This window comes from Vanessa atalanta, chromosome 6, assembly GCF_905147765.1.
Source record: "Vanessa atalanta chromosome 6, ilVanAtal1.2, whole genome shotgun sequence".
NCBI lineage: Eukaryota > Metazoa > Arthropoda > Insecta > Lepidoptera > Nymphalidae > Vanessa > Vanessa atalanta.
In genome coordinates, this window is record NC_061876.1 from 5,581,915 (window position 1) to 5,604,764 (window position 22,850).

A 22,850-nucleotide genomic window follows, 5' to 3' on the forward strand; every position below is an offset into this window, starting at 1 on the left:
ATACAAAGCTTACGCACATAATAAGTTTGAAGTTTTATGCTTCATTAGTTCGAAAACAAGCGAATGAAGTAATAATACGATAAACAAAAAAAAATGCTGCTAAACGAACTTGTAAACAAGTTTATGTATTACATAACTTGCGACAGTCACAATAAAGTTCATAATCCAACAAAAACAAAATGAAACGTGTAATGATGTTGATTTTGTGTTTGTAAACAATTTTTTCCTCCTAATTTGTAATAACTAACAAAGGTGAAACAATTTAATAACTACCAACAAATGTATGTATGTAATTTAATATTTAATCCTAAAAATTAAAGGAAAGCTAAATTTTGTGTGAAATGGCTTTTATCCGTTTCAACCGTTCAATTCGTTTCACCAACTCCGTACAAAAGAGTTTTTTTTTGTAATATTTCAAAATTTCATTTTGACATTATACTGATAACGAAAACGAAATGCATTTAATTATTTTTAATGGACCAAACACTATTTATTGTTGAAGGAACGCAACCAAACGCAACTCATCATTATAATAAATTACCTTTTTTCACGAAGGCAGATAAGCAAAAGAGCGACTCAAAAGTAAGTATATAACTACTATAAAAAACACTAAAAAATATAAAACTACAACATGCACGTATGCACGTCTGGGTCATCACCGAATCTAAGATGTTGTGGTCATTGTGGCGTAATTAAACTGGTTCGATCAGTGTTCCAGTTTGATTATTTGCTAATTTCACAGTGAGCGGAGTCCTATACAAACAGGCCGCGCAAGCCACCGGTGAAAATTGTATCACTTCTTTGAAAACCACACGAACAAACTGCCAATTACAATTCGTATCTTAGTTTTTCAAATCTTATTTAATTTATTACCATTGAGATTATTCAATAAATACCAAATTGTAAGCTATAGCGTAGGTATATAAAAGATGGATGTATATCTACAAACATTTTATAAGACTTGTTTAATACTTTCCACGAACCTCCCACGCTCAATCTACAAGATATATTCGTCTTGTTTATTTCGCTAAGAAATATTGAATTTATTTACTTGTATCTATATAGATTTCCTTTATGTACGTGTTGGCGCCTCGCAATTTGATATTTCTTATACGGGCATTGAATGTAGGTACGAAGATATTAATTAGTCTTCTTAAGTAATTGATATTTTAGCTGTCTTATTGCCTCTTTAGATTATTGGCTAGCTTATAAGGCTACAGATTCCGAAGGCTTAAAGGCCGGGTCAATGGGTATACGGAGTTTGGAATTTGGTACTGTTTACAATCCCCTGACTTGAAAAACACATAAAGCTGTTGGTCCTTATTCTGAAATCTTTACGGTCGTGTCGGATTGCCATCGCAAAGGATCACTAGTGAGGAACTTGAAAGAAAAATAATATAAATAATATGGATGGACAGTCAGAAGATTAAAGGTATCTTCTTAAGTGATCTCTACTTCATTTGTAATAAATACATCAGTATACGGAATATTTGTTTAATTTTATAAACCTTATAATCCTGACGTTGGATTAAAATAACAAAAATCTCCTATTTACATTAAATTGGTGACTGCCATTTTTTATTTCTAATTTTACGCGGGAAACTCTCTTGTATTAATTTTTAAAGCCAATCGAATGACGTTCTGAAATCGATTACATTTATTTTTATGGAATCGGATACAATAACAAAATATGAGCTTATTAAATATATAATAATAATATAAATGTAGCTGCATAAATAAATATTTCTAACATTTGTAAGGATTTACTTAAACTTGACTATGTTGGAGATTATCTGAATCTAGCGTAATACTTTTGAAATGAAAATATGACTCGATTAAACGATTCTCTCTCTCAGTGGGTTCACGAACTCGATTTTCGTGAACCCACTCACCTCTGTAATATCTACATATACATATAACTGAAATAGGCATGGATGACAATAATAAATATAACATATTGTATCCATATTTTTAATCGTATAATCATATAATGAAATATTTAAAAAGGAATTGCTAGCTAGAATTGCTATTGCTTGCACTGTGTCATTATAGCGTTGCGTCAGTGTTGTTTATTCGCCGCCATTTTAAAATTCATTGTCAGTTCCATTTTATTTTTTTATGATAGAATAGATAGAATAGATACATATCTCATATAGTTATGAAAATCACAGTATTATATTATGAATATTTAAATTAGTTATATAATATTAAATTTTTCGTGATTTTATTATTTTTTAAATTTAATTAACCGTTAATTAAATTAATAAGGTATTTTTTTCTGAAATGTGTAATGCATGCCTATTAAGTCAAAATATAACTTATTTTTTTTTATTCTTATAAAAATAAATTTATTTTTCGGTACCTTGTATGTGTCTGGTTATCTTTAACATTAAATAAATAAATAAAATATAAGAATTCATAAAATATGTATGATGAAAAACCTACATTGCTTACTTAACAAATGTTATATTTTCTTATAGAATTGCACAATATTTTCTTGGTAACTTGAACAATGTCAATATAGCAGATGGAAAAATAAGTAAAATATGAATACTGTGTCGTACACACAATGGCTTAATCTATGCAAAGCAAAGCGTGCGCAAGCGCAGTGCTAAATGACCGGCTCTTTTAAATTGCATATTATCTGATTGGTGTGGTCGGAATCCGTGACCTGATTGTGGAACTACCAGTGCATATAATAAGGTTTAAGGAATTAGTGGTGGATAGCCTCTATATCTTTAAAAATAAAGTTCAAATTAGAATATCTGTAATTACATTTGACATGTAAAGACCATATGATGGAAGTGACTTTGCAACGTAGCTGATTGATGCTGACGTAGTTCTAATTGAAACAAACTAATCGATAATGCGAAGGTTATCATGTAAAGGAACGATTGTTCTAGCAAATTAAATCTAGTTGCATTTTTATTGATATTACCTATGTACGATAATTATTTATAACTAGCTACCCGATTCGGCTTTGCACGGGTAGGGTAAGGCTGTACACAAAACGTTTACATTGAAGGAAAATAATACAAAGAAAAATGAAGACTAGGAACCTTCCCGGTCGCAGGATAAATTAACAAACTTCATCATAGATGAACGGCTTAGGAACGCATAGAGAACAAACTTTTTTTATTTATATCGTTCATCTTTATTTATTAATAGATAATATTTCATTACCGTTTTGATATTATTATCGCAAATGATGAATTGCTGATACACTTATACATATATAGATTGTATTAAACCCATATAGTAACTGATCACGTAATGCACACGCTCAATATATTAATTCAATGAAAACTTCCACGAGATAAAACCGCGAAACTATGACAAAACTTCTGTTATATCTTATTAAGATAAAGTTATACGTAGGAAGCAAACAGTAAAAAATCCGTGGCACTTCAAATTGAATTTAAAACTTTAATAACAAAGAATAAAATAAAATTTTTGAATTTTGTTTTATTTAAAAATAAAAGAATGAAACTAAAAAAAAAAATGCATATAAAAATGAGAAAAAAATTTATCATTATAACAACGCTTGTAGTGTTTTATTTCCATCAAGAGGACCCCAATATTTATAAAGTATTATTTACATTTATATATTATTATCAAAATATATTTAGTGAAGTCAGTTTTTCAGAACGTATAGTTTTGTTGCAGCGCTAACCTAATAAAACGTCTGAAATCTAAATATTTTTTAGTCTCGTATTAGTTAATTACTAAAACAACATATAGTTTCAAGGATGCGAGCACATTTTAGCACTTCCTTACTGCAGTTACCTCCTACGCTTTGAACGAGAACAACTATATGATGACAGACATAGTTTTATATACCGTATAAGTAATATTTGTTCTAAAATTATACTAGTGATCGCCCGCGGCATCGTTCGCGTTTTAGGGGTTGGTTCTTCTATCTATCTTTATAAAATATAGCATATTTGTTATTCTGATGTATAAAATATATTATTGTAAAGTTTCATTAAAATACATTCGGTAGTTTTTGCGTGAAAGAGTAACAAACGTTCGCCTTTATAATATCAGTAAGGATACAATATTATATAGCATTAAAATAGCGCCCTGCAGCGGCTTTATTGTATTTAAAAATCCTAACTAAGCGCTGGCCTACATTATTTAAGAAGCTTTTGTGAAGGCTATAAACTCTTTAAGACTTAAACACAGCGGTCTGGACTAGCTTTAGGAATAGTATTTATAGTATACCTTTAAATATGGATGCTTGACTTATAAAATCTACAACAAAATAGATTCGAAAATTGACACTGTAGTTTTATTTATTATTAATAATATTACGAATGCGAAAGTGACTCTGTCTGTCTGTTCACATCTAAACAATAGAACCAATATTGCTGAAATTTGACAAACATCAAGGACGGACATAGGCTAGATTTTTTACCCTTCGAGGGGATTAAGTGGCCGCGGGTACAACTAATCTATACATATAATAAAATTGTAGTGCCTGTTTGTAATACTAAAATAACCGCTTTTTATTAAATGCATATGTATGTCTACCAGGTAAATATGTACCAAAATAACATTTTTTTTCATCTTTGTCCGTCTGTCTGTTTCTTCCGGTTAATCTCTGGAACGGCTGGATCGATTTTGACGGAACTTTCATTGGCAGAAAGCTTTTTATAAGGAGTAAAAATCAAAACTTTTTTGTTAAATTAAAACGCGCACATCCCGGCATCATATGTTTAATTGCATAAATCAGTGATTTTTTTTAATTATTATATTTTACAAGTAAAATTTTATACACGAGACTTAAGTAGGTATACTTTCGCTTTTAATTGTATTTATTTAAAAAAATATCTCGTGTTATCTCAGTATCTCATTCATCTGTATTTACATTTGCAGAATCGGACTACAATTTTGCGTTTGTTGTCATTTATCTCTTATCAAACGCTTATCTATCAACTATTCAAACAACAAATGAACGAAACAAAATTAATATTTAATTTATGAACACTGGATACCGAAATTACTCTTGATATTGATCAGCACACGCTGCAGCTAAGTTTTGTATTAAAAACCCCGTTCAACGCATTTATTTATAAGAGACATCGAGGTTTTGCCGCAATATTCCCTGACCAAAGACAAGAAAACATTAATAGACGTCGATGGTTGAATGAATGAATAGGTGTTTAATAATTTATTTTTAATTAATAAAAACATTTACAATATTTACGTTAAAATTATTTATGATATTATATTGTTTGCTGATGATTCTTCATTCATTTATAAAGTTATAAAAATTCCGATAGAATAGAGTATTACTTAATAAAATATTATTATATATAGGCGATTAAAAAAAAATTGAGTATTATTTAATTTCCATTAATAATAATTAAGTTCTTGTATGTATGTAAATTAACCGACAGAAGAGAGAACTACTGGTTTTCTGGTTAGCTCTAAACATGTGGTAATTTTAAATTTAAATTAGTTTTGATAAATGACGAATCAAATGTAGTCGTGTAAACTTGAATAAAGTATTTTGTATCTGTATCGAAGAAATAATGTACTTAGTAATTATTTTATAATTAGTCAATATAAAATAGAATACATTTGATAATTAACTCAAGACGATAAGATAGTAAATTCTACATAATGTACTTAAAGATTAATCAGTCCTTAACTTGATTACGATAATTGACTTTTTTATATTGTCAGCTTATTAAAATATCCAGATTGTTTCAAATAATGATAATGAAACTCGAAGTAATAAATTAACCTGAATAACTACTATGAGATTGACTGACTCGTTGATTGACATCTTAAATTCAACAAATTCATGAAAGAGAGCGAAATTCTCTACAAAATACATCGTATTTTCGACATTAAATAACAAAATTTATTGCATATTGATTGTTTCCATTTAACTTCTTGGACCCTGAAAATATATTGTCAGCTTTTCGTTTGTAGATTAATTATAAAATCTTTTGAGTGAAAGTATAATATTTTATTTCATACAACAAACTCATAACTATTTAAAAGAAGAATAAAGTTAAGTTCATCCAAATCTGGACACATTACAAGATGTACTAAATAAATATCAGAAATGCCATTTAAATGTACCTAATATATATTTAATCACAAACACATTATGACACTAAGAATATACATAAGTGTATTTTTTTTTTTCTTTTACGGTGACAAAAGAAAGTCGGACATAGATATTTTTACGATAATAAATAGAACAGAAAGTAATAACTGTAATGCGTTACATTGTAAAACTTAGTCACAGCAAAACCCTAAATAGTTGTGTTTAAAATTTGGTAACACAGATAAATGGCCTGTCCGCTTTAAATTACCTTTAAAGTCTAAGCTTTTCAGACTATACTACCAATCCCAGCGGCGCAATTATAGGCTACATTAACAAATTACACATAAAATCGATGAATAGGAATGGTTATTGATGAATATCGCGCACAGTTTGTACGTGCCATCTGAAAGTAGTCTTTCTTTATATATATATATGTAACTATGAATAACGTCAAAATAACGTCCAAAATAAAGATTTAACGCATACAGCATGAGTTTTAGTAATATTAATGGTTTCTCTGCGTTATTATTACTTATATACGTCAGTTCTCGTGGCCTGTGGGTCGTAAGCATGATCACGTAATATTGTCTTATTGTAATACTGGCAAAAAGATTCTTCAAATCGAACACCTCTAAGCCATGTAATATTATCAGTATATATAGAGAATTATGTAAGAGTTTTTTTTTTATTTGTTCGTCAATTACTCGAACAATACTGAACGTATCGGTATGAGACTATTAATTTCTTCTATTCCGTTAATCCTTCCCTATTCTGTTAATTTAACGGCCAAAGTAGCGAGGAGGTTAAGGCTCTCAGCTAGTAGCAATGTATTTAATTAAATTAAGTTCATAAACAGCGTCCGTATTCAGTAATTCGACACGTGCCTCTGCGATAGTTGTCAGTTGAGGCACGAACGAGCAGATTATAATCACGAGATTCATATCCAAATTCATCATTCGCTGTTCAGTCGAGTCAGTTTTATTTTATTTTCATTAGGACAACCAACAGTAGATACAATATCACATCCAAAATAAAAAATAAAAAATTACATTTCAAAATTATAAAGGCAAAAGTTCTACTACTTACAGGTAGTCTCACCATGCATTATCATATTACGCAATGTATCAGTTGGGTCTTTTATAATGGCAATCGTAATTCTTATTAAAATTTGTTAAGTGCTAGTGGTAGATTACAATGTTAGCGCGATTTAATCTACTACTAGCGCCAGCGTGTGACAAAATTTAGTATTCTTTTATTGGCATTATATGCTATTTTTGTTTTCAGAGAATCTTTATTTTTATTACGATTATAAATATTAATGAAATGTATCAGAGTTTAGTAAATTACTATAGTAAATCTGGTAAGGAATTCTTACTCAATTCATTGTTTGTTAAACTTGGCACGAAACTAAATAGTTCGATCTATCGTGCACATAATAATTGTACCATGAGCATGATTGGCATCTTTTAACGTCTCAAAAATATGCCACAGGTTGCTGTTTTATGCAACTAGGCCAATAATAATATTATATTATTCAATTAGAGTCTGTCAGTAATCAATTTGATATGAATGCGAATATTATTTGATTAAAAATTAAAATATATATCAACTCAGGTAAGTTTATTTTTTGGAGATGATTAGTGGAATATAAATTACTTAGGAAATCACAATACGAAAAATAAATATTTAACAAGTTTAAATAAAATAAAAGCCTCTGGACAATTTAAATGTCTATAAAATTGTTTGTAGATGTATTTGTCATAGAAATAGATAAAAAGTATTGCATCATTAAGATAGACATTTATCAAAGCTGAATAGTTACTCCAGTTTTTAACATGTCTGCTATAATTTAAAATCTACGACACATGTGTAATGCGTATTTAATTGGTAAGGTGTAACACGTAGAGACGTGTGCGCGTGCGTTGCATCATATATGAATCCAGCATCAAGCTCGCTGTGATTCAAATATGATGATGAGTGATGTGAAAAAGACCTACAATTTTTTTTAGATAAATATCGATACTTAAGTTGCATGATTAAATGAAATTAATGGGGCTGTATAGCGAAAAACATATAATTTTTTGAAATTTTAATTTTCTAGTTTTCGTTGAAGTAAAGATTTTTATTTAGTAAATATCATAACATCGTTTTTGATTTTAATGTTTGAAAAACTATAAGCTATTCAGATGCTACTCGTTTCATGATAACATAATGGTTTTGGTTTAATATTACTAGCAGTTTTTCTTGAACTTATAAACGCTAAACTTTCCTCTTATAAGTTTTATTACAAAATCGAGTTATGCTAATTTTTAAGTTGTTAAATATTTTTAAAGTTAAAAATTTATATGTACGACTTCGTTGTAAAATTTATTTACAATTTTTACTAAAACGACGTACGACTTCGTTGTAAAATTTATTTACAATTTTACCGGCGAATAAAAACAAAATTGATATTATAAAAGAATTTAAATTACATTTTTCTGTACGCGCGTTAGTAGTATATAAAAAATTAACACTAACACATAATTCTTTTTCTTCATAACTGAGTTACTAAAATGGACCTTGAATAAATAATTAATTTATAATTTAATACACTTACGTAAACGGAAATTTTAAGACTTTAATTTTAAAACGTGAGTGATATGAACATTGCAACAACTTAAATTAAATTGCGTTAAATTAGACATTTGCTAAGTTTGTTGCAATTTTTATATGCAATCATTCGAAAATAGACAAAAAATAATCCATTTGAACAGCATTCTAAGTATGTCATGTAAATAATCATAGTGTAATGTTTTTATACATGATTCCTAGAATATATATCGAACGGATTGCAAGAAACGGTAATATATTTGAAATCATATCTTTTTTTAAATATAAAACTTATAAAATGTTAAAGTTTTGAGCGAGTTGATAGAGATAATATTTAATTAAAGAATAATCCATCACTCGAATAGTTAACAGAGTAATGAAAACTAAAAAGAAATAATGTAGTTTTGACAAGCTATCGAATAAGATTTCACTCTATTAGAATTATAAGAATCTATTTTACAAGTATATATAGTTCTTAAAGTTTTATCAGCAGATTCGTTAAATATATCTTCCTAGACCTTTTAAATATGGTAATAAAATAATTATCGAAATAATTTTCGATGCATTGCTGGTTTTGCAACTCTATCATATAAAAAATATGTTCATTACATTTACAATTTGTTTAGTATTCCATTGTACTGTAGTCCTCTCATTGGAGAAGACATGGCGTTCATTTCACCACGCTCCTCCAGTTTGGGATATACGAAAGTGGCTGATATTGACCCGATGAATGGAGATGAACCTTCTTGGAGAAGAACTTGCACTCATTCCACCATGCTGCTTCAATGTGTGAAATCTAAAGGTAGTGAGATTTTTCCATAAATTGAGAGTTTGTTACAGCAATCTTCGGATAAGATGCACGATTTCTAACCACTGGACTGTCACGATGTTATATTATGTATAATGATTTATTTATATTGTATTGTACGTGTTATGACTAAGAGCTAGTAAATTGCAAATAAATTCATAACATGTTGTATGAGTTAACAATAACATTCATTGAATCATAGCTATTTTAAGTATATAATCATAATTTTAATCATTGACGGCTTCACTTATGGACGTCGTTCAGCGGGTGTTGGGTTAAATTCAGATTCCCCTATTTCTGTTACCATTGATTTGGCATTCAAAACACTACTATTTTTCTAACCTTGCCTACTTGATGGCAGAACTTTGTGCAAACTCATCGCATATTCAAACAGCAACACGTGGTATTGTTGTTTTTCGGTTTGAAAGGTGAGTGATCTAGTGAATTACAGGCGCTTTAACGATGCAGAGATGGTTAATATTTCCTATAGTGCCATTGTCTATGGACCGTGGTGACCATTTTGATGTAGAAAACTAGGTAGATTATTCCAAATATAATATTTAACGGTTAAAATATTACATTTTAGCATTGTAACAAAATATAAATTATTTAGTTAATGTTAAAGATTTTTTTTACTAAGAACAAAGCCTCTTTCCTGCGATGAGTAGCTCTCAATAAAAGGTCAAGATTTGTTCCATCAAAACTACTTATACAATAAAAAGGTTAATTTTGAAGTGGTAATTGAAATTAACCACGAGTAAATTTATTGGGAATTTAAAAATAATATATTTTAATATAATTAAATATAAATTCTTAAATAATAAATTTAAATATGATTACGACGAAACTTTGATTTAGATAATATTTTTAATAGTACTATTATAAAATATGTATCAAAAAATTAATTATTACAAAAGTAAAAAAAAAAATTCAAAGGTATTCTCAATTAAATCTCATCTTGCCTGATTTTGGCTAATTTTCCACAAAAGACGTGGCAGTTTGACTGAGTAACTTTACTTAACTAAAATTGACCAGAAACTTTTTAGACATTGATTGTCACGTGAAAAAATAGACTTACAAATTAGTTTACTTTTCCTTGAGGAATACGAAGCCGCTTTATAAGCCCTTAGTTATCTTTGGAATATATCAATGTCAGAGCCTGCTCGGGTAGCTGTCGGGCTAAATTTAGACGAATGTAGTTATAACAAGGTATCCACCCACAGGATCGTGTCCGATAACCGTGTTTTATCCTGGTTCATGTTTTATCTAGTGTAAAATTAATCTGTGTTAGTTCACCGTCGTTACGGCCGAAAGTTATAAGTATTTAGGTTAAGGGGTAAAAACGAAAGGTACGTATGACTTTCGAAGTAGAAGATTGTAATGTGACTTTCACACGAGCTTATTTTTTATTTCGTAAAATTCTCAAGAAGTTCCCAGTACAGTACAGTACTATACATCTTTACTCGCTGTACGTTTTTTGAATTATTAAATATATAAAAATGTTTTTCTTAATTTCAAATAACTTAAATAGACTTTATAAGAATTATTAATCATATTGTTAACAAATATATATATTTGTTAATGGCATGTATATTTGAATCAAAATAAATTACAAAAGATTATCGATAGCCTACGCTCCATACCCTACATTTTTAACACTTCTTGAATCCCTGTTCTTACTAAAAAGTATGTGCCTCCAAAAAGTACTTATATATTATTCAATATGAGATAAGATTTATTTATCTGTATTTATAATAATGTCAAATTACACTAAAAATATGTCATAACAGGAATAGCATAATTTAATAATTCAAAATTATTTATTTCTGTTTTGTTATGAATTTATTGTTATATTAATAACTCACAATAAAAATATTCTTTAGAAACAAGCTTTTAATTTACGGATTTACAATAAAATACAATAGATGGTATTGTCACCATTACTAATTGTGTGCAAAATTTTAGCTTTTAGCTAATTAATGTTTTTTTTTTAAGCCAGTTCTAGTTAGATGTTAGATCTAACTAGAACTGGTTTAAAAAAAAAACATTTGTCTCACTCATACGTACAGGCGAAGTTAAATAAACGCTTGTAGAATATTCGATGGCATGATTATGGGCCAAAAGCGATCCTGTAAAGAAGTAACTTTTTAAAGCATCTCATAAATTTTTCCGACACGCAAGCTGTGTCCCCGACCTAAATGTTCATATTATTGAAACAATGATGACATCGGTTTGATTGCCATCTCGGCACACCACACTCCACAATTGTTTAATATAAATAACTAAAAGAATGTTCCGAATCGCTATGTAAATGTAATTTTGTATTCTTATAAGAAATTCACACAGCCGAAATCATTATTCTCACTTGAGTTTAATTACATTACATAATTACAATTGTATTTTATGCTATGACATCAATTATTGGCAGGTCAATTAAAATTGTCAAACAAAAGTTCGATATTATTGTAGGCAACATCAAATCCCCTTTAAGTGAATTGATCGAAACACAACCATTTAATTTATCGAATTGCCTCCGCTCCGTAAATCTTAGTAAACATTTCATAACTCGAATAAGTTTCTAACTAAGCGTATACGATAAGATCAAATATACAAATACAGTGTACAAGTTAAACTATATTATCAAACAAATATCAGGAAATAGGAGTACCAATCAAAATGATAATAGACGTCGTATCGAGTTAATACATGATTCTAAAAATACTGTCCAAATTTAATAAATTCTTAATTGACACAGTAAAATATAAAAAACACGTGAAAAAGGTCGCGTCTGACTATTATGTACTATGTACTGATATACGAGTATTTATGCAAAACCATAGTAGAAAATATTCTGTAATGTTTGTATACGAATGGAAGCAATTATCTTTATGCAAATTTCTTAAATCTATCGCAATTTATTGATGTATTAATTAATTAGTTATAATATAACTAATGTTTGGCAATAAAACTCTTTATATGTCACTCAGTAGAACAAAAACATCATCCAGTGCTAAAGTTCGGAGCTTATTAAAATGGATTTATAGAATTTCTACGAATATATGCAGGTTTCTCTCACAATATTTTCTTTCACCGTCGTGCACGAGATGAATTATAAGCACAAATTTACCATGAATAATTCAGTAGTGCTTGTGAAGATCTGAACTCATGACCTTCGGATAACGTCCAATTGTTCAATCTACCGGCCCATTTCGGGTCAGCGGGTTATTTTCAAGTGTATCTATGTGTAAATAGACAAAGGAAAAACAGTTCAGGAACTTTTTCTATTTTGTTTGACTACCGATTTTCTTTTATATTATTTGGTAATTATTAACAAGCTTCAATTATCAAGAAAAAAAGGTGCAAAAAGGTGTTGTTGTCTTCAAATTTTCGCAACGCAAGTGAAATTCATGTAATTTTATCCTCAAGTACTTTGTCATAGCACTTGTAAGTACCGGTCTGCTACCAGTCTCAAGTTGAACATTATTTACGACGAAGAAATATTTATAAGGTAGGTCAACTTGGCCCAGTTAAAAATGAAGATACAAATTGACCGGTTCGGCTTCTTCATATTTTTAATTACGTATAAATTATTTATTTAAATATACACGATCTCTAAAGCCTTTATAGCGCGCTCTTAGGCCAAATCTAATTATAAATAGAATATTATAGTACTCATAATGCTTAAAAGTAACATGACTCCAAAACTTATTAAATATATCTTGTATTTTTGATATAGCATAAATTTTTTTACTTTTTTTACTCTACAAAAAAAAATATCACATAAAGATGTCGCACCGAAATAATTTTGATAGGTACCAGCAGAAAAATGCAATAATTTATAAAATCATCAAAGACCGCAACACGTCACGGTTGACTACTAACGGATAAAAATAGCTGACAACCGAAGATAAGTATAGCTGTTCGCATTGCTGCCGTTCACAGTTTATTGTTACTCTTTTATAAATAATTTATCCGCATAATAATTATATACAGGATAATAAATTAAATAATAACAACGATAAGTACTTGGTTCAGATCAAGCATCATATCTAGTTCTGTAACCAGGTAAACTGCATGAAACAACGACACTTGCGCAATCGAATACATTTTATACATATTGAACACTTCATTATGCCTTTAATAAGTAATTTTAATCGTCATAAATGATATACTAGCTTTACATACAAATGTATTGATAGTTAGACGAATATTTTTTTATTCAGGGACACGTCGCAACTCTCAAGCTTTATATTTTTAAAACGCGAACAGTCTTTCAAAGAAATTCTCCAAAGAAACTTAACATTAAATGACTTATGAAACTTTCGTACGTAATCCGAATAATAATGATACATTCTAAAAACTGGTTATTGTACAAAAAAAAAAATTTTATACGGATTGAATAAAATGTTTAAAACTATTTATAATGTAGACGTAGAAATTATTTGATTTGATAATAACTAGGAAACTTTAAAAACCGCTGACATATTATCTCTGTGTATTATTATACATAATAACCTCTTTTTATAATAATATTTGTATTTCATTAAGAATATGTACTTATTTTATAATAAATTTTTATTAAACCGGTATTGTTAAGTTATGAGTAGGTAATTGTTTTTATTATTCCTACTCCAAAGCCGCAGTGAATAGATTAATTTAATTGATTTCATAACCTTTACAAATTTTATTTATATTGAAGATAGTTCTATAATGAAGGAGTATTAAATTAACAAGGACCCTAATAAATAAATTGATTGTAGTGCTTTTGTTGTCTAAGTTTTTATCGCTTCATGTGACCATTGTTCTAAAATAATTACCAATGTTGTAAATATTTAATTAAATATGTCATTATTTAACCATATACGAATAATACAACACGCTGTCGGTAATACAAGGACGGATATAAGTCATAATATAAATAAAGTATATCGAAATGTTGATAGTAAATAATTCCTTACCTACTCTAGATGATCATGTACGAGTCGCTGATGATATTGAAAAGAATTTTACGAATAAAGTTGAGTTAACATCTTCCACATGCACTAATGTTTCATCTTCATGCCCAAGTCCAACGTATCTGTGTTCACACACGACCCGAGTCCAACGTCACACCGGGTAGATGATCAACGATCTCCGTAACAGTTACTCACCGAATCATAAACAATACCGCAATACCCAAGCTCCTTTCACTTAAACACTGCACACCAAAATACGCCTTCTAACCTGGCATGATTACTGCAACTCCACTAAATTCCACGGGGCCGGCCGTCTAGATTTGCGAAAAAGCAACAATGCCTAAAATTTTCACAACGGTTAAATAGTTTTCACTGTAGATATTTGTCCAAACATTCAGTTTAATTAATAAACAGAGAGGTTTCTGTCACATAGTTTGTTTACAATGGTTATTGAAATGGCACGATACGAATACGTCAAGTCCGTGTCGGCCGGCGACCGGCAGCCTAGTGCCGTCAGAAGTACAGAATGCCCTGAGCGCCGGTCGAGATCGCTATACGCGCCGTACACTTACGACGTTCCGTTTCTAGTGCCGTGAATTTCCACCGAAGAGTTCCGAATCGAGCCGAAACGGGCCCGGTTACCGCCAAATCGTGTTTTCCTTTACACTCACGCCACCACTCGGGCATCTGGGGGCCAAGAGAGACGGACCGAGGAGAAACTAGAAAAGTGGAACTGCGAGTTTTCATAATCGCATGCAATATATCACGCATTACGGCTCGCCTTTATTGGTTTTGGTTATATAATAATAGAATAAATAATATATTATAAATATTGACTAATAACATGATCACAAGCAATGGTTTTTATTAACTTTTCATTCAATGTATCCTACAAAACAATAAAACAGTACACTAACAGTACTTATTTGTAAACACGTAGATTCGGCAGAGATCTAAAAATATTATTATAATGTAAGAATTTTCCAAGAATAAATTTTAATCATATATTATAAATAAATAATGAATTATTGTTTTTGCTCGTCGCGGTCGTAAAAGCAGAAATACTAAATAACTATTGTCTCGTTTAGACTAAAGAAGAAAAATAATTCCTACTCTAAAGCTTGAACGATCATAATAGCATACATGACATTCACAACTTTCAGAGATACGGCCGTTTGAATGGAAAGTGGCGATGTGATGTTACGTGCTAATGGTGTGAAAAGACAGTCGACTGAGCATATATATAGTATTTATATATTTAATCATTTCTTTAAAACCGTTTTTTTTTTAATTTTATATCTCCACACACATATTGTTTTTGTTTTGGTGGTATTTAATTTATATTTTTTTATTGTTGTGTGCCTGCACATTTTTATTACCAGTCAGTCATCTCGATTTGAGTTTGAAGATTAATATTTTTTTTTATCGATATTTCGTATTCCTCTAAAACCATACTAAGTATGAATTGTCATATACGATTATATAAATCTATTTAAATACCGTTAATGGAAAAATGTAGATATAACAAATACCTTGTTATAAAATTATATTATTATTATTTTTTAAGATATTTCAAAATACGACAGAGACATTTGATTTGTATTGATTATTTTTCGTTATAGAGCAGCGCTGTACTCAGCCCGAGATGTTATATGTAACGATTCTACGCTAATAAACGCTACAAAATACAACGATTTCAACTAAAAAAAAACATTCTATGATACCTTACAAAAAAATATCGAATTACATTATTTAGCTATAACATTAAAAAACAACAATAACATAATAAGACAATAACTTATGATTATATTAAACAATACAAAATGTACAAAAAGTATACTTAACAGCACATTTTTTTAGTGAATATAATTGAAAATTCAGGATAATGCGAAGGTTAATTTAAGTAATTTATCCACAATATAAATAAAGTTTATATAATCGTAGATAATAGCAGGTAAATTATATATTTATATAAATTTAAACGAAATGAAAAACGGAAAAGCATTAATACAATTTTTTTTATGAGAAGCGTCTGTAATGATATTGGATTTATAATTTTTTACTCATATTCTTAAAAAAAGAAGTTATCGTTTAAGTTATGCATTTTTTGTGAGTTATCAAGTAACAATATTCTTCCGTGTGGCATAAACAAGTTTTTTTTTTATTACATACGCAGGCGGACAAATTTGCCACCTGATTGAAATTGTGCACCACCGCCCATAGACATTGGCGCCGTAAAAAATATTAATTATTTATTCATTTATTTTATTTTTTTTAGTTATGCCCTTGTGTTTGTAGTTACACTGGCTTACTCGCCCTTCAAGCCGAGAAACTTCAAGCTACTGAGAATTTGGCGGTAGAATATGTGAATTGTGATAAGTCAGTACCTAAACAGACGGGCTTATGCAAAAGCTTTATCACCAAATAGAACAAAACCTAAACATAGACGGTACTTACAATACAAATACTTCAATTTATACCTTGAAAGGCATGCTGAATTCAGGGTTTAATTTATATTGAAGGCTCAAAACATATTTTGTGTAGTCGCGAAGGTCGGGGACGATTCGCTTGTTCTATTTTAAGCTAGGATAACTACGGCTAACGTCCCACGGCTAGGACTCCTATCCTTTTTTGAGGAGAAGGTTTGGAGACCCTCCCACGATTGTTCAGTGCGGGGTGATACACACGCAGAAAAATTTTACATGCAGGTTGCTTTGTCTGGTGCTTGTCCCGGGTTTGAACACGCAACCATCGGTTAAGGTTCACATGTTCTAGCCACTGCTCTATCTCGGCTCTTGTCATATACAAGATCAGTAAAATCATATACAAGAGCCGAGATAGAGCAAATAATAATAACAATAAATGGTTCATTGCCCAGTAGATCGATAATCGAAATATGTTTCGTTATTTTTTTTTTTTTAATATAAGGAAAAAATATATTTGTAATAAGTGTAAATTTTCCTTTAACATACATATAATATTTTTTGTTCTAATTATTCAAAACTTGCTCCTCTGCGATTCGTTTTAATAATAAAACTAGTCCATATTCATTACTATAGTATGAAGTGGCAACTTTTTATTATTTGAAAATAAATAGTGAAGTTTAAGGATTAAGAATACAGCGAAAAGGATCGAAAGAATAAAAAAAGAATTGTTTATTTTGTATAATTTTGAGATTAAAATGAAATCATCAATTATTATTAACTTACTCTCACTTACATAAAAACTTTCTATTTACTTGACATATACTATGTATACGCTTTTTAAGTTAAATATGTATTTTATAAAAATAAAATTAAGTCAAATTTGCTTAGTAACTAAAACTTTACAATGCATATGAATTTTTAACAAAAATATTAAAAAAATACGCTTTATTTAAAAACCCAAAAAAACTTACAATTACTTATAAACAATAGCGTATTATTCATTGTGTCTATGTATATATTTGTTTACGTTGATTATTTATAAAAAAATAACATTTCGTAAATTTTCGGGGCTAAGCTTTGATTCCGGTAAGATAACGTTTGACCTGGTGCGTCATATCAAATGCTTGGTCGAAAGAAGCGGACGTCGTATCTACGGCCGTCCGGATCCTGCTTCTATCTTATCTCCCGCTAACATTATAGATTCACTCGAGTTTAACATTTTAAGTGGTACTTATGATATGTGCTTTTAATACATTGTTATATCTTATAACGGATTGATTTGCTTGACGATTTACCTATCGTTAGGTATACGCGAAGTATTCAATAGTTCATATACGTATTTATAAGTTGTACCTTTGAGTATTAATACATTTATTGTTGAAGTCGATAACACAAAGCACATTGAGGAACAAAGTAATGTATTCTGTGCGTAATAATATAGTGATTAAACGTACTTACTTGAGTTACGTACATTACTTGGAATCTAATTAACACATCACAGCAATAATTACTTTAATATATGTTATAAAATTACATAATAAATTCTTTATTATGATTCGTAATCGCAAATAACTAGTACAAGTGAAAAATTTGAGGAGAAAAGGACTTAGGATAATGTTTCTGGAATATTTTAAAGTGTGAACATTTAAACCGTATTTCTCGAGAAGCCAAACAATAATTAACCAAATTGTTAGCCTTTAAGAAATATTCAAATCTATCACTAAATAATACTTTTCTTAGGTGACATCCCCAAGCTGATGGGCCTTCCAATAAGTATCACTAACAAAGTTAAAAATTGGATTCCATTTAGCAGATACTCGTACTTGCTTTATTGGTGGATTGAAGCTCATCAGCATTTGTCTGATTACTGACAGACAATTTAATACTTGTTGAAATTATAACTCTACCAATTGTGAATTGAATTATATTTGTGTTGTTGATCTTCTCAGCAGTGATAATTTTGTAGAATAAATTCTAAATTGTAATAATCAATATGGATAATAATACATTTATTTACAAATAATTATTTACATTGAGGGCCTAAATAGTCATGACTGCGAGGAATGGTGGCAAGAATGTTAGCAGCATTTCCCCTTTGAATCTCCCCTGTAAGCAGTGTAGACAATGGGACGGAAGAGGGTGTCTACCTAAAAGAAATGTTATCGCACTGTTAATCCAAGTATTTTAATTGACACAAAGATATAAATAATATATTCGTCTGTAATTTAAAATGTCACGAATGTAGCGTCCTAAAAAAGATCCTATTTTCATCCAGGGATCCAGTGTCAGCCCGTCAGGTCTTTTAGTTGTGATGGACGATAAGAATTTGAAACGCCAGAAAGAGCTATTTTAATTGTACTATTAACAAACGAGACAGTCTCCTTGGACAATAAAGACGAAGTAGACCGTGAGAGTCCACTTTTTTCCTTAATGCCTCTTTATGATTTCCAGAAGGTAATTTGTGCCAGTGAAATGACTCTTTAGTTTAGTAAGCTGAAAGCTGGGTACAGTTTTATTTTTTTTACTTAATCCGAACATTTATACTTTCATCATTCTATCACCCTTATAATCTGTGATGGACAAAATTTGATAAGTCCAGGAAATCTCTAAATTGAACTCGCACGTAGAATAATATACATTACTTATACAACAAAATGTCGGCGGTCTTTTTGTTTGTAATATAAAATGAATGTAATGTTTTAAGATAGTAAAATCTATATGAGTATTAAGAAATCTATTGTTTTAACCCATACGAAATATTGTCTAAAATATTTTTATTCTATTATGTATTTATTCCTTCCCACTAAAAACGTTCTCGTGTATCAAGGGCGTTAGTGGAGAAGTTCATACATTTTGTAAAGTGCGTTACATTATTTCGGTCGTCGCTAAACTCATCAAGGAATACCTAATCCTAACAAGATTAACGGATAGTTTAAATTCAATCTTGAAATAATAAAAACACTATTTGAAATGAACGTCGTTTCGTGCACATATATGACAAAAGTACAATTGTATTGCAGACAAAGGAAATGTATTTATGAACGCTCGTGTTTGTTCTTTCCATTTTAGGAAGTTAGTTTTGTGTTCGTGGAAAATACTGTACTCACACAGAATCACTTCTAATATCTTACGTGCAAAACGTTAAAGTTCTCCTACGATTGTATCTACGACCCATGAATTTTAAATGTGTTTTCTCCTAGAGAATATTTTCGTATTAACCAATGGTTCTAACTCACTACTAGATGGCGTAGAAACACGCAACTTCGTTACTGTTCAACCGACCGACATGACAATTGACATACATTTGAGTACCTACGGCGAATATTTTGGCGCAAAAAATATATATCCGTTTACGAATAATTACATTGTAAATACTTACTCATATTAGAAGCAAAGCCTGTGATAGGACGATAATAGCTCGAGCAGTTAGTTCAATCATAAGACTTTTAAACAAGCTAAACTAAACCATTGCGCTATTGACCGTTTGAAAACAAATTTATAGAGGCATTTTAACGCATTCGGGATATAAGCCAGTTGGCTGTACAGACCGATGAGTTCGGATTTATAAAATATATTTCTTCAGATGAAGAATTTAAGTGGGACGAATTTTAATAAAGCCGTATGTATATATAAGCCGTACGAGAAGTATGTAAGTATAAATTTGGTATAATTATAAATAGTTCGGTTGACTAAACTACCTTTATCAAATAGCAGTGCAGCTAAATTGCGGTAAAAATATATGTTGAGATTTACTACAGGATTTATTTAAAGAAGTTCATAGACTATTTTGATGATTGAGGCTGTAAGCAACATATCATGTAAATTGTTCGTTGATGATTCACTAATCTTTGATAATACCTGCAATATATTAAAAAAAAACTGTTCTCTTGTAGTCTGTTCTGTTGTAGTTCCAAGATATGCCCCATGACCATTAATATGAGAAGTGATAAGCATGTTTTTAAATATGTATTATTATAATAATAAGTATTATTGCTTATTTTAATAGAGATATAATATACGACGGTAGGCGGACGAACAATTGGGCCACCTGATGATAAGTGGTCACCACCGCCCATAGACAACGGCGCTATAAGAAATATTAATCATTCCTTACATCACTAATGCGACACCAACCTTAGGAACTTAGATGTTATGTCCCTTTTGCCTGTAGTGACACTGGCTTACTCACCCTTCAAACCGGAACACAACAATACTGAGTACTGCTGTTTGGTGGTAGAATATCTGATGAGTGAGTAGTAACTAACAAGGCGGGCTTGCACAAAGCCTTACTACCAAATGCGGTGTATGCCAAGTGCAAATAAAGGATAGACAAAGATGTCCAAGATTTAATATACATATTGTGAAAGGTAAGTAAATTCTTAAATGTTTGTTATCGACGCACATAGTGAGATGTGACACGTATATACATACAAAGATTTGGATCTGAAAATAAAGTAAAAACAACGATGCACTAAGCAAAGATTGCGATTGTTATTAAACTTTTGTTTCAATCTGAAGCCCCAAAATATTTAACTCCGCCTGAACAACTGATGTTTCGCTCTTCAGCTCGAACAATAAATTGAACAAACAGCGATGGGTCATCACAATTATTTGGCATGTCATGTTAATTAAAGTATTTCCTTAAAGTTTCACAACTAAAACTAAATTGGAACATACAAATTTTAATACACATCGTTGTGACATCAAAGTACTTAGTGAATAAACGATATTTAAATAAATTTTCATAAACATCATCGACATACTTTCGAGTTTCGACGTACACCAAGGATCCGTTTACGAAACTAATTTCTTTTGAAGACGATCAAAGATGTGTGCGATCCGTCAGTAATGATAACTAAACTGTTACTGTATTGCCGCTCTCAATAGTAGTGTGTAAACAAAACCAAACACGCTATAAACAGAAATGGCCGGCAAGGAGCCAAGAAGCTCAAAATCGAAATACGAAGAACCTTTATCACATACGGAGTAAATTTTAAGCTAATGTCTATATAAATCTTAAATTATATTTCTCACGAGTACTTATTATACCAATTATTTATTGTAATGCTTGAAAATGCTAAGTTGAGCAATTAAAATGCTTAATTCGTTTGTAATCAACTTTCAGCAAATACTTATAAATCAGCTTGAAAAATAAATATATTTGTATGCAAAGATTGCAAAAAAGGTACTTATATTTTTACGATTCGCCAATCGTATAATAAAAATATTTAAAAGCCTTATTAAATACTTTTTGCAATGTAGGACATATTTTATGAAGCGAATGAGGTATTGTAATTTTAAAGGTACGGGGGCAGGTAAAAATGATGCTCAGACAAAAATAACGTGAAATTACATGTTTGTGCCCTAAATAACTTTAAATCAATAATGTATATAAAAGTATTATTATTATTTTCGAATACGCGCATTCATATAGCGCAGTGCAAGAAATCGTCGGTGAAGTTGCCTTCGCTTTGCTGAACAAATATTGCAATTTAATTAATTTTATGTATAATTGAGAAGATACGTACTTGTTCCTTCCACTGATTCAGGCTTACATAAGCACGTGTGCTCGTTTTTACAGTGGCATGAGCGCGTTCACTGAGCTCGTCGCGAACCAAATTTCAACATTTTAACACTTAATTTAATTGCAACACATCATAAGAAAAAAAAAACATACACAGACAAACACCGTAGAAAATAAGACACAGACAGCCTGACCGCTTTCGCTCAGCTGTAAATACAAACAGCCACTTTTGCTTGCACACAAATGAGCCACAACGAACTAATGCGATTTCACCTGCACTTTTTTTTTAAATATTTATTGTTAATACAATTAGGCGAAATGTCGATGACGAACGTTGCGAGATGCAGCGTGTGCGCCGGCGCTCGGGCGATACGCGGTGGAAGGACGCGTGGCAAACAGTTACTGAGACAGATAGTGAGAACTAAGACTGGTTAGTAGTCGCCCGTCGGCGGCCAACCGCGACCGCATAGCCGCCGCCTGC

The 22,850-nt window shown here is 30.4% G+C and overlaps 1 protein-coding gene across 6 annotated transcripts in view; it reads right to left on the reverse strand.

The window, feature by feature from the left end:
- LOC125064498 (diacylglycerol lipase-beta) overlaps positions 1–22,756 on the reverse strand; it is a 65,477-nt gene extending 42,721 nt beyond the window's left edge. For 2 of the 6 annotated variants that reach the window (XM_047671575.1, XM_047671576.1), the window contains exon 1: positions 14,615–14,946. In XM_047671575.1, coding sequence (XP_047527531.1) covers positions 14,615–14,622 — 8 coding nt within the window. In that variant the 5' untranslated portion in view covers positions 14,623–14,946. Of the gene's footprint in view, positions 1–14,422; positions 14,950–22,373 lie in introns of those variants that run through there. The other 4 variants (XM_047671571.1, XM_047671574.1, XM_047671573.1 and 1 more) reach the window with 4 other exon arrangements.
- Positions 22,757–22,850: the final 94 nt, after the last annotated feature.